General features: G+C 41.0%; 1 protein-coding gene across 3 annotated transcripts in view; it reads left to right on the plus strand.

The window, feature by feature from the left end:
- LOC136864335 (inactive phospholipase C-like protein 2) overlaps positions 1 to 14,555 on the plus strand; it is a 786,053-nt gene that overhangs the window by 695,858 nt on the left and 75,640 nt on the right. For all 3 annotated transcript variants that reach the window (XM_067141176.2, XM_067141177.2, XM_067141178.2), the window contains 2 exons: positions 730 to 838; positions 7,623 to 7,799. In XM_067141176.2, the coding sequence (XP_066997277.1) occupies positions 730 to 838; positions 7,623 to 7,799 (286 nt within the window). The remainder of the gene's footprint in view (positions 1 to 729; positions 839 to 7,622; positions 7,800 to 14,555) is intronic.

Below are 14,555 nucleotides of genomic sequence, written 5' to 3' on the forward strand. Positions count from 1 at the left end.
GACCATTCTACTAAAGCTACGCCGCAATCATCGTTTATTGCATATTTCCAAGTTTCATGGTGGCTGTTGAAGTCGTCAGCATAGATAGTTGGATGACTTGTATCTGGAAGAGCTGGGGTTGGCCAGCAGATGGCTGGAGGTTTGTAGATATTTACGATGGTTACATCTTGCAGTTTTATTGTTACAGTATGAATATTATTAATTTTACTAGATGAGATGAATTCAACCTGCTCCAAGTTGTTACGGGCATATGTAGCAGTACCATATACATTATCAAAGGTAGCACCAATAATACTATAACCATAAATCTTCCCTGTCTTGCTTAGCTCATCTTCTGTAGCAGCATGTGTTTCTTGAATGAGTACCAGATCAATGTCATTATTACGTCGCAATTTTGACAAAACGTCATACTTAGATCTAGTGATACCATTAATATTCAGTTGGCAAATTTTAATACCATGCCCAAGCTTTCGAGTCAATTGGCTATTAAAAGAGCAGTTGAGTGGATTACTTCGTACAGTTTGCATATTTTCTGGGAGATCTTTGGAAGATAGGTCCAGCAGTCAATGTTGTTGCTTCCTTACCGCCACCCAGGGGTCACATGTAGGACATTTTAAGGTTTAATCTACGGACGTGAAGCAACCTTTTATGTTAATTTATGTGATTTGGACATTATTATTTCAGTCATTCTAATGCGCATTATAACTCACGTTCTTCTTTTACCCACAGATTATCAGTGGGCAGCAGCTACCGAGACCTCGCGGCTCCACCGCAAAAGGTGATGTCATTGATCCTTACGTGCTAATCCAGTTGTACGGCATTCCGGCAGACTGTGCAGGTAACTTCAAGACCATAAATGTAAAATGCCACACTGTTACATTAACAGTGAGCTCTCAGATAATTGTTTACTCTAAAACTTTCTCCAAGATGAGAGGGATACGGTACTCTTTGTATAGATGTCCAGTAAGTGCAGCATGCGTAGGTAGCAAAAGAAATGGAAGAACTATAATGTTCTGATCACTTTGTTAAGTTTCTTATTAAAAGCAGTTATGGCAAGCTCAAATGCCATTAGAACACTTACAGTGCAATCGTGGAAGATCAAGATAAATGGCGTAACTACAGCTTGTTGAACAAGTAGAGACAAAGCATAGCATTGTAATAGGCAACTTTTATGTTGGTGACCACATACTTATTTCCGAATGTAAACCTGTACTCTCTTCCAAATGTTTTTATTCAATGAGTGCAAGCGCAGGATATCGGACAAAAGCTAGTATTGTATATATTTTGGCATATGCTGTATTTGAATAATAATAATAATAAGAAGAAGAAGAAGAAGAAGAAGAAGAAGAAAGCAAACTGCATCCCTTTAAAACGGTAAAGCGAAACAGAAAATAGATTTTAATTATTATTACAGCAAAAAAAAAAGCAAATCTTATTCTCTTTCCTGAGTTTATACCATTATTCACGCAGTGCCAACCTCCACACACTGCTGTCTTACAATTGGCATTGCGAGAGATTTGGGCACGAACAACTATGGGCACAGGCTTGTGGTAAAATGAGAGTGAAAGCCTCCAGTGACTGTTTCTGACAAGGCTGATTTGGAGTACAATAATCAAGATATACTTTCCTTTAAAATAATGTTCATCCTGAAATGATCTTTTAGGATACCCAAACGTGCTGCCCTCTGTTGAGGTAAGAAATGGAACGTAAGTGTTTCCTTACTTTTATCAAAGGTGATGGTTCATTATCGATGACGTTCTGCCGTCTGTGTTGACAATAAAATTAATACATTGATAATGTTTTTTGCAATTCATTGGTAACTGACTGCACGGCTGAGCCGATATGGTATTTAACTGCCTTTAGCTCGAGTGTTAGTAACATCATATTTATAACATAATCAAACTTATCCTTACCCATTTTACCTCAATAATAAATAGTCTGAAATACATTGGCGATATTGCACAGTGGAAATGCACTGCACGTGCAGTTGTTTTGCAACCGCTTCTTGGCAGATCTTGTAACGCAGGTGTATCAAGGACGTTGACCACTACGAGAGGGTTCCGGCAATCATGTCAGTCATGTAAACGGTTGCTGGTGACGTACGTTACCTTGGTCAGTGCGCTGTACGCACAGACGTTTCTCCAGAATCTTCTGTTACTTACAAATGAAGATCCTCATGTTCAATTCATATTTCATGTAAAATTGAAAACAATTCATTTACATTTAAAGACATGTCACATAATGGACTTACGGAGAAACTGTGATAGTTAACATCCTCCTTTAATAAATGATTTCCCTCTTGATTACGAATGTATATAATTTTCATGTTCTTGTTGAAAGAGAACTTGGAATGGCAGAATGTGTGTTATAAATATATATATTTAACAACGTAAATTACATTGATCCACATCAGTAATATAAATATTTTATTTAACGTACATCCGTCAGAAAATAGCTGATATTTCGTAATATTTCTCTTAATCAGACACCTGTAACAAATAACTGGGCTTTGGTTATAACACATTTAAAAACCTACTTTTATACAGAGTCAAATAACAGAAAACGTTGGTAAATAGAGATTAATAAATAGACCTTGTAAACATGAATTAATTTTTAAAATAAATAAAACAAACATGAAACTAACATTCACATTGCGTATATTTTGATTTTACTTTTTTGATTGTTTTAACTCTACAATTCTTTGAGTATTTGGTTTTATATTCACTTAGTAGACTAAAATTAGATGTAGTTGGTGTAAGTGGAGTACGTTGGCAAGAAGAGCAAGATTCTTGGTCAAGCAACTACAGAATTCTCAACATAATATCAAACATAGGAAATTCAGAAGTTGGTTTAATAATGGATTAGAAAATAGGGCAGCGGATAAGCTACTACGACCAGCATAGTGTACGAATCATTGTTGTAAAGATAGACACCACACCAATGCCCACCACAAAAGTGCAGGTCTATATGCCTACTAGTTCAGCACGCGATGAAGAAATCGAAAGGGTATATGAAGTAATAAAAGATTTACTGTATTTAAAAGGGGACGAGAATCTAATTATGATGGGAGACTGGAATGCAGTGGTAGGACAAGGAAGAGAAGGTAATGCCGTAGGAGAAATTTGACTGGGACGAAGGAATGAAATAGGAATTCCGCTGCTTGAATTCTGCACCGATCATGGTTGCAGGAAAGGTAGATGCTGTTACAGGGAAATCGAGGAAATCTTTGGAGAAAGGAAAACTAGGTGTATGAACATTAAGAGCTCAGATGGAAAACCACATGTAGGGAAAGAAGATAAGGCATGAACATTTTCAACAGTTATATCAAGGAAAAGAAATAGATTATAAGATTCTGGAACAAGAAGAAACTGTTGATGCTGATGAAATGGGAGGACCAATTTTGAGGTCAGAATTCGACAGAGCCTTGAGAGACCTAAATAGTAACAAGACATCTGGAACTGATGACATTCCCTCAGTATTATTGACCGCCTTAGGATAAACCAGCATGGGGGTTTATTCCATTTTAATGTGCAAGATATATGATACAGGAAAAGTGCCATCCGATTTTAGACAGAATGTTCTTATACCTGTGCCCAAGAAATCAGGTGCTGGCAAGTGTAAATGCTATCGTACAATTAGTTTAGTGTCTCGTGCTTTCAAAATTTTAACACCTATTTTTATAGAAGAATGGAAAGACGAGTTGAAGCTGAGTTGGGAGAAGATCAGTTTGGCTTCAGAAGAAATGTAGGAACACGTGAAGCGATTCTGGCTTTACGTCTGATCTTAAAGAATCGAATTTAGAAAAACGAGCTTACGTACTTGGCATTAACAGATCCAGAGAAGGCGTTCGAAAATGTTGATTGGACCAAGCTATTTGAGAGAATGAAGGTGATCGGGATCAGGTACCGAGAACGAAGAATTGTCTACAATCTGTACACAAATCAGTCTGCAGTTGTAAGAATCGAAAAAGGTCCAGAAAGGAGTGAGGCAAGGGTGCGGTTTGTCCTCTCTCATTTCAATTTTTATACAGAACAACCGATAAAGGAAATCAAGGAGGAATACGGAAAAGGAACCACCATCCAAACAGAGGAAATCAAAAATCTCAGATTTGCCGATGATATTTTTATTCTATCTGAGTCTGCAGAAGATCTGGAGAAATTGCTGAATGATAAGTATAATAAAACAATGGTATTGGAATGCAGTCGAATTAAGTCTGATGATGCAGTAAATATTAGAATAGGAAATGCAGTCTTAAAGGAAGTAGATGAATATTGTTATTTGGGTAGTAGAATAAGTAACGAGAACAGAAATAAGGAGGATATAAAATGCAGACTAACACAAGCAAGGAAGACCTTTCTTAAGAAAATAAATTTACTCACTTCGAACACTGATATAGGAAATAGAAAGACGTTCCCTATGACCTATGGAAGTGAAACAGGGGCGATAACGAGCTCAGAAAGAAAGAGAATAGAAGCCTTTGAAATGTGGTGTTACTGAAGAATGCTGAAGATGAGGTGGGTAGGGGGAGTAAAAAATGTAGAGATACTGAATCGAATGGGTGAGCGGAGACCAGAAGAAGAGGACAGAGCCAAACATACATCTGGAATTTCTAAACTGGCTGGCCAGAAGAAGATCTCTCTGACATCAACAGCAGTTGCCACATCCAGCAGACAATCTCAGTGCTCTCTAGATCTCTGCAGAGCTTTCTTAGACTAGGGAGTTCCTTTCTGGAAACTGGAAAACGAGTCCCTCACAACGTTTATGCATAAGCATTCTAATGAAAATGTTCCGTCAGAATCTACACACAGAAAACTTATTTGACCGTTTGTTATGAAGAAACCCTACAGAGGATTCGTACCGGAGTGTCGGGAAAGAAAATCTGGATCTCCATTGACGAAACTACGGATACAATGGGTCCACTCAGCCTCGGGGGGGGGGGGTCACCCGAATAGAGGAGGTTCGATTCCCGTCTCAGCCATCCTCGAAGTGGTTTTCCGTGGTTTCCCACTTCTTCAGACAAATGCTGGGATGGTACCTAACTTAAGGCCACGACCGCTTCCTTCCCTCTTCCTTGTCTACCTCTTCCAATAGTTCCATCGCCCACAATGCCACTGTTCAGCATAACAGGTGAGGCCAATTGGACGAGATACTGGCCCTCTTCCCCAGTTGTATCTCCGACCAAATACCTCACGCTCCAGGACACTGCCTTAGAGTCGTTAGAAGTGGGATCTCTCGCTGAGTCCGAGGGAAAAGCCAACCCCGGCGAATAGACGGATTAAATTAATAATTCTTCAAAATTATTATCAGTTGCGAACTTATTCTTGTGCATATATGCATGAAAAATATACACCACTTAGTTTACAGACAGTATTTTATTATGGAAAATTGTAACTTAAAAGGAAATGAAAATGAAAATCCAGAGCCTGTTTCCAGTCATTCGACCGGGTCAGGAATAGAATGAATGAAGCCCAATCTAGCCGCGAGGATAGGAAATGTGCCGGCTGCCGATGCCTGTCGCACTCCTCTGGGGCAATGATTAATGAATGACAGATAAAATGATAATGGGGAGTGTTGCTGGATGAAAGACGACATGTAAAACCGAAGTACCCGAAGAAAACCTGTCCCGCCTCCATGTTTCCCAGCACAAATCTGACATGGAGTGACCGGGATTTGAACCACGGAAGCTAGTGGTGAGAGACCGGTGCGCTGCCGCCTGAGCTACGGAGTCTTCTAATTAAAAAGGACATTATTATTATTATAATTGTTCCGAGGTTATCTGTGGAACAGCAGAGGTGAAAGAAGGTGCGGGGGTGAACAGGTCTCAGGCTACGAAATTAAAGTTAATTAAAATTTAACAAGGTTATATTTTCTTTGCAAAATCAAGAAATAACAAGAATGGCAGGTACAGAGTAGCAAAGCCACTATTCGATAATGTACAATTACAGAGTTACAGGATTTGGGCTCCGAGAGCCAAACACACAATTCTTGAGCAATTAGCCCAATTTTACGATATACAGAATTCAACAAAGGAGCAGAAGACCCCAATCATGCCCAGGAGCACTTGCCCCGAATTACACAGTAAAGCCTCCTCGAGGCGCGCAGAAAACACAATTTTTATTTGGGAAGAGCAACCAGCTCTCAACGTTCTGGCCTATCAAAGGCCACACCAAATTCCACCTTCAAGCTGTCCTCTAAGGACATAAACACAGGGGTAAAATACCCAACCTACTGAGGCCTATTAAGTGAGAAAAGGTTAATTACATGGCCTCTAAAATACCAATTTGAGAGGAGGCGATCTGCACTCCTAATACATTTTGTTTAAAACCTAACCTGGCTCTAGGCCGTTAATGCAAGGGCTAATCCCATACTAAAGAGGTGACTTATAGAAGGAAACAATTTACATTACATTAAGGAAGAAAGGTTGTGAAAATAAGTTCACCTCAATGCAATATGAGTGGGAGCTCGAGAGGGTTAAGCACTCTCTATCCCAATATGTAGTTAAAACAGAAGGAATTGACACCGAGTGTCTTTACATTATTAAAGGAAAGTTACATGGAAAAGGCTTCGGACCTGCCCCGAGAGTTAAACTGCTGAGCTAGCAAGAAAAGAAGTTATTAAAAGGCCATTACCTTGTGGATGAACTGCTGCCCGAAGAAAGAGGCACTTCCCGCCCCCTGCTACATACTTTACACACTGAAAGATATTACTGAAGTGGCGCGGAGACCCGAAAATCAGCAGTTTATATACTCTCGCGGAAAGTTCGAGGCGTTTCAGAAATGAGAACACCCTCCCACAAGAACTTTATTGGCCAGGGTTAAGCAGCATATCCCCGTTGAGGAAGATACACCTGATTGGTCATAAATTAACTAAAGAAATTCGGGATTGGCTAAATTCAAAACAAGGGGAAAGAAAGGGTTATACAGCCAACTTAAACAATAACAGAAAGAAATTTAACAAGGAACAAACTTTTGAAATAAAAATTTCTCCAAAAAACAGTTCTTTCACTTCGCACTAGGGTGCACCATTGTAGTTCTTCAGTAGTGTCCTCTAGAAGATAATGTTCACACTTCTTACTACAGGCAAAACAAAAATACATCGAAAACGACCCAGTTCAGAAACTTCAAAATTTCCAAGTAGTGGCATCTTCTGAGAAACTTGAAAATTAACACATTAGATAAAGTTCAGACTTCCTCCAGTGGGGGAGTTTCAACTGGCGCAAAGTTTGAATTGGCGACGTGGAGGTGTACCACCCGGTACAATTATTATTAAAATATTTGGGTATAATTACACGTACGAAACAGAAAGGATCAGTATTTACTTTTGTGTTTCGTATTCCTGTGCTAAAGATTATGTGGTTTGCTTTGTATTATTATTATTATTTATTAAATTTAGTAGGCTATATAGTTGAACATATAAACATTCTAGCTTTCGTCCTTCACCCCGTTATCCTATGATTGCATTTTATGAATACAAACATTTGGAAGGGAATAAAGTTTTACTTTTGTACAAAGCTATGTGGGCCCCAACATAAACTGTACCTACCCTGAACTTCTACGCTAACACTGTATGCGCTCGGTTTGCCTTAACTGACCTACCCTATTAAGTTACGTTCTCTTTTACAGAGAGGAAAACAAGAACAGTGTCCAATGAAGGCGACTGTCCCGTATTCGAGGAGAGCTTCGAGTTCCACCTAACTCTGCCAGAGATGGTCCTAGTACGCTTCGTTGTCTTAGATGATGACTACATCGGAGATGATTTCATTGGGCAATACACCATTCCCTTCGAGTGTCTGCAGACAGGTGAGTGTACAGTGACAGACTAGGTGGAGCATAGAGGAGACGAGTGGAGGCAGCGGCGAGGAAAATATAGCGCAGAAAGGACGTAAAGGTATGCAGGATTCAACAATCCTACCTTTATTATTTGGAATAAACCACAGTTAAAATTGCGCAAGTTTATAATTTTCATATCATTAAGAAACGAATTGCAAGGGAGAATTTCGCTTATCACATAAGACAACCTGCAAAGATGTCCGGTTCTTTGGCTGAATGGTCAGCGTACTGTCCTTCAGTCAGAGGACCCCGGGTTCGATTCCCGGCCGGACCGAGGATTTTCAACTGCGTACGGTCAATTTCTCTTCATTAGGGACTGGGTGTTTGTGCTACCCCCAACATTCTTGCAACTCTTACACCACACTTAACACCACCCTTCAACCGCGTGCCGCGACGGTTGGCAGGCGAGCGGCTATTCATTTTTGTAGAGATACATGAGAGACAACGCATTGGCTGCCGCCTCGCCACGCGAGTGCGCGGCCGACGCTATTGTACGCGGTGAACTTGACTAGCGCGCGGTTACGCAGTCGTCAGTTTGATCAGACATGGGAGACAACGCCCGACGCCGCAATTTCGCACGGTTTCTATTCGAGAAAGTACATCTGGCGATGGATTTTGTCGCAGAGAAGCTTATATTTGAGATACAATCTCCACCGTCATTGTGGAATATGAAAGTGAACGAGTCTAAAATATTAAAATGTGTGAGGAAACGGTTGACGTATTTGGAGGAAAAGAAATGTCACAAGATTAGAAGAAAAGCTGGGTAATTCTTTTTATAATTTCATTACACGATTTTCTTACACAGTTAAGCATTGCGTTACATATTTGTCAATATTCTTTGGCATACTATATAACTGTAAAATCTGTCGAGACATAGGCTACTTAAAGTGATTTTCATATACTTGTTTAAATTAAGAGTATTCCAATAATATTTACAAGCGTTATATATGGTTTTATATTCCAGTTTCAGTAATATTTTATACAAATACTCTATCTCCCAATGGGACATAACGAAATGTTTCTGCTGAGAACGAATATCGCTGACTGGAACCTTGTAAGACAACGAGGGCAATGTGACCGCCACCTTGGCAGCACTATTAGGTAACTCTCTTCCCGCTACACCCGTGTGGCTTAGAAGCCACAAAAAGTTATTCTGGTGCTAGCAACCCAACACCCGGCCAGCAGGTCCTGGATCCGCTGCACCAGCGGGTGACGAGGGAAACATGCAACAATAGACTGGAACGAGCTCAAGGAGTCAGTACACAGCAGAAAGTCCCGACGTTCATTGGACAGCGCATACCGCAGAGCTTCAAAGATAGCACAGAGCTCTGCTGCGTATACGCTACAGGTTTCCGGAAGAATAAAAAGAAACCACCCATAATCGACAATGAACACACAGCCTACTTTCTCATCTGCCCTCGAGCTATCCGTGTAAACAACTACTGACCCTAGATACCGGCTAACAAAAGATAGGAAGAGCCTCCGATAAATAGAGGGTTCGTTTTTACTTTGGGGCCGATGTGCAGATCCAGGATGATTTCAGGTCATTGTATAAACCACGGAGGTACATTACTTGGTCAGCCCAGTGGTATTTGAAGGTGCTCAAATACGTCAGTCTCGTATCGGAAGATTTACAGGCACGTAAAATAACTTATGTGGGGCTAAATCCCGCCACCTCGGCATCTCCTAAAACCATAGAAGTAGTTAGTGGAACGTAAAGCCAAAAACGTTATTATTATTAACATTACAAGGAACTGAAGGTATATCAAACCGTGTGTAACTGCTATCCAAGCCTATACCAACCGGCTGCGTAGCTCGTGGATAAGCAGCATACAGCCGACGGTTTTCGTTGTGGAGTACTCAGGGATAGTTTGGGTGATGTGGCATTTGCCGCAAATTCGCGACATAGGACAACAAAGTTTGCTGGCGCCTCAGGTGTATAGGCGGCACACCAGATTCAACGAACAGGCTAGCAATGGGGCTTGTAAGGAAAGCTCCCGTTACCAACCTAACGCCACTGTAAAGGATGCTATTCAGTTTTACAAGAACGCTTTTCCTTGCCGATCCATATGCTGCACTGTCATAGTCCAATATGGATAAATTGTGCGCTCTATAAATGCGTAGGGGCACCGTGTTGTCAGCCCCCACCCACCCACCACGTAGTGCCGCTAAAAACTTCAAAGCATTCAGTTTCTTAGTGCATTTGACTTTTAATTGACGCAGGTGCGGCTCCCACAATAATTTAGTGTCGAAAAGAAGCCCAAGAAATCGGTTATTGTCAGGTACAGGAGGAGCGACCCCCGCCCCTCCCACTAAATAAAGCTCAGGATGAGGATGAAGAGTGCCCTTCAGGCGGAAGTGAACAACAGAGGTCTTTGGAGTTGAAAGCCGACAACCATGTTCTAACGTCCACTGTTCAGGTATCCTAATAACTTACTGTAACTGTCGCTCTGTGACTGGCATATTTTGTGAGCTATAATGCAGAGCAAAATGTCTGCATATAGCGACGGTACTACTGTTGAAGCAGCAGCAGCGATAATACCGTTTATGGCAATTGCGAACAAAGGGACACTGAGAACCGATTCTTGCGAGACTCCATTTTCCTGAACGTGAATATGTCCTCCTACTGGGCCATGGAATAGATGGAGAGACAAAATTTTCGCAATAAAATCCGGAAAGTTACCTCAAAATTTCCACTGATGCAGGGCTGAAAGGGTGCCATATCTCAATGTGGTGCCATAGGCCTTCTCCAAATCGAAGAAGACAGCACCAAATGCTATTTGCGGAGAAACGCGTCCTGGATAGAACTCTCCAGGCGTACCAAGTGGTCAGTGGTAGAGCGAACAGCTTGAGAACCGCACTGGTTCTCGGACAAAATGTCCTCTTTTCCCCAAACACCACACAAGTCATCCATTCACCATCCTCTCAGACAGTGGGTGAGGTGGTAGAGCGAACAGCTTGAGAACCGCACTGGTTCTCGGACAAATGTCCTCTTTTCCCCAAACACCACACAAATCATCCATTCACCATCCTCTCAGACAGTGGGTGAGGCAGGTAGGTTTGTGGCTTTCTGCATATTTTGGGTCTTTATCAGGAGTAGTGACAGACTGAGAGTTCTAAATAAAATTCAAGGTCATTCTCTTGGGCGTTCCCTGTCGTTTCCCGCGCAGGCGCCATCTTGGGCGTTGGCTGTCGTTTCCCGCGCAGATGCTAGTGCGTTGACGGTTGCATACCCTGCAGGCGTTGGTGAGACGAGTACTAGTTTTACGCCCGGATGCCCTTCCTACTTTTTCTTCGTTTCTGCTATGCCCTGCAGGCGTTGGTGAGGCGAGTACTTGTTTTACGCCTGGATGCCCTTTCCTACGTGTTAGATGAGTACTAGTTTTACGCCTGGATGCCCTTCCTGCGTCGTGTCCGCTATGATGGTGGTGTGTTGACAGTGGCCTACCCAACAGGCGTTGGTGAGACGAGTACTAGTTTTACGCCTGGGTGCCCTTCCCTACGTGTTAGACAAGTACTAATTTTATGCCTGGTTGCCCTTCCTACGTCATGTCCTCCATGATGGTGGTGTGTTGGCGGTGACCTACCCGGTTCGTACACGGATAGGTATTTTTTCTCTTTGAATGTGTGAAAAATATTTTAAAGGAATATTGTGTTATATTTCATTCTATTTTATATTCTGTTGTAGTGGAAGAACATTGGAAGTGTATTCTTCAGTAGCCTACCTATTATCACGAGTTAGTGCAGTGTGCAACGATTAGCATAAACTAAGGCTATTCTTTATCTGCTTTTTCCTGGTTCTTCAAAGGTCTGATAACTGCTCGGCTATTATGCTAATGTGAGAGAAACAATTATAGACACAAACTGAATTTTCTGATCACCTGCTGTCACGTATAGGAAAAGTAAATGACTAATGCCAAACAATAATTAGATTACTACCTGCTGTGTTTACTTTTCAACATTGTTCTGCACAGTAATGCTAGGATAAGGAATGTTACATTGTTTGTACCCCTGACGCAAGATAACATGCTGAATATGAAATAGTACTGAGTTGGCAGAGAGAGTGGAAGGGACATGTTTGCTAAAATAAGGTAAGTCTTAAATTCAACATAAAATAAAAGATGTGAGATGTTTCAAATGGTAAGCAGCTTGGGATGTAACTGCTTATTAACAAAACATTAAGCCTGGTAGATCATTCAATGCAGTTGTTTATTGAAAAATAACTATAGGAATAGATTACATTACCGAAAAATACATTCTGAACAATCTTTAATCGTAGGATTTGGTCCGTCCCAGTCATCAGAGTCGTCTTTACCTCTCCAATTGTAATGTTGATTACAGTACCGGCAAGCGGCAACTTCTGGTGCCATTTTAAGGTGAAGTGGTAGCAGGTTCCATGAATATTCTACATCCTTAAGAGGCCTACTTTGCTACAAAACTCGATGGTAGATAGGGTATTAAATGTTTTGGCATATACCACAAAAACTTATATTTATTATAGATATTTATAGCCTCATACACTAGTGTGTTGTTTGCTTGTTGAAAGACGCAGACCTCACACTTACATGTAGAAGACATGTAGGTAGACTTGCAGTGTTACTAAAACTTTGTCTTCTTCCACGGCCATACAATCGGTGCAGTTTTTGGATTTTGCATGGTGTATACCTATGTATTTACAACCGTGTACAAGGTACCTACAACTGAGGAAGTAGGTTTCTGCTATAAATCTGTACAAGATCAGGCATTTATATATTTTACATAAACATCTGCTGGATGTATTTTTCATACTCAGTTTTATAACTAATTTGTGTATCTAGTTGTCTAGACTTAATCATTTAAACCAATTTATCTTTAGTTAAGAGTATAACCGACCATGTCGACACCTACCTGGGAGACTATTCGCACCTGTTTCAACACGCGCAACACGCGTGTGTGTAGTGGACGCAATAAAAACCCAAACAACCTATTAGATCCAAGAGTATATTTAACATCATGTTTCCCTGTGTTTTTTCTAAAATGAATGAATATTTATCCTACCACATAGCACTGAAAGTAAATGGTGAATTAGCTTGTACCTTTGTGTATTACAAAGAGAATATTGAAGTACGTGATACTTTTTACCTGAATACCAAAATGACCGCACTTTTATCGTTCTGATAATATCTATAAATGGTATTGCATGCATATCCTAGAAGCACTGCTTACTAAATTTGATAAATTTCAAGAGGGGCCGAGTGGACTTGCCCTTGAAAACATCAGTTTCTTATCTATTAATATTTGTTGGTACGATCCACTCAATTCTGGATCGAGTTACATTCCTTTACATGCTAACATCGGCAAACGTGCTGTAGTAAATATTCAAAACACAGATATTTTTTGCTTTCTGTGGTGTATAGCTGCCTTTTTGTAACCAGTTCGTACACATAAGAACCGTCCAAAACAGTATGAGGTCACCTTTAACCGGGTACTAGAAATACTGAATTTTGCGGGTGTAACTTTTCCCATGAAAATAACAGATATTTCCCTCTTTGAGAAAAATAATCCGGAGTTTTCTTTTATGGTTTACGTAATTAAAGGAAATACTGTTGTAGGCCCCTTGTATGCAACAAAACAAGAGAAGCGTTATCATATTCACCTGTTATACCTCTCGAACAACGACGTGAACAACTGTTGTTTAATAACTAACCTTTCAAGACTTGTAGGTTCACAACTTTCTGTGCATAACGGTAAGAAGTTTGTGTGTGACCGGTTTTTAAACTCTATGTGCAGTCAGTCACAACTTGACAAACACATCGATTATTGTGTTACTCATCCCGCGGTAAAAGTTGTTCATCAGGAAGCTGAAAAGGCAACTATGAAGTTTGTGAACATTCACAAGCAAATTCCCGTTCCATTTTTCGTCTATGCCGATTTCGAATGCTTATCCGTTCCAATCCAGCGATGTGCACCAGACCCATCTTGTTCGTATACTGATGCAGTGTAACATCACATTCCGTTTTGTGTTGCCCATCACGTTGTTTGTTCTTTTAATAGTAAGCAATCGTATTTTCGAACTTGCACAGCATGGCTACTCAGTGAGCTTGAAACATTAGCGCAGCATATTGGAACCTATTTACACACACCAACACCTATGGTGTTTACTGAAGTTGATTTGCATAACTTCGACCTTGCTACCATCTGTCACATTTGCGAAAAACCCTTCATGCTTACAGATGTTAAAGTAAGAAATCACTGTCATTTCTCACGCCTGCAGGGTATGCAACCGTCAACGCACTAGCATCTGCGCGGGAAACGACAGCCAACTCCCAAGATGGCGCCTGCGCGGGAAACGACAGACAACGCCCAAGAGAATGACCTTGAATTTTATTTAGAACTCTCAATCTGTCACTACTATCAGGCTTGAGAATACGGATTACTATTCCCTCTCGCCACTGTGACGGAAACTCGCCCTCTATCAAGATTCCGTTGAACACCCCAAGAAAATATAATAGGTTATCCTCGCTGAGATGCTTCGAAGATCTGGTTATGGATATTATCCGGTCCTGGAGCCGTGTGATACAGCGTGATCAGCACCTAACAGAGTTTGAAAGGGGCCTCAGTATGAGTCTCCATTTGGCCGGCTGGTCGATTCATGCAATATTCAGATTTTTGACGTATTCGGATGTGACAATGGTCCGATGTTGGACCGCATGGGACCGTGAGGGCAGGCATACTCGTCGTCAAGTT

The sequence above is a fragment of the Anabrus simplex genome, chromosome 2 (genome assembly GCF_040414725.1).
Source record: "Anabrus simplex isolate iqAnaSimp1 chromosome 2, ASM4041472v1, whole genome shotgun sequence".
NCBI lineage: Eukaryota > Metazoa > Arthropoda > Insecta > Orthoptera > Tettigoniidae > Anabrus > Anabrus simplex.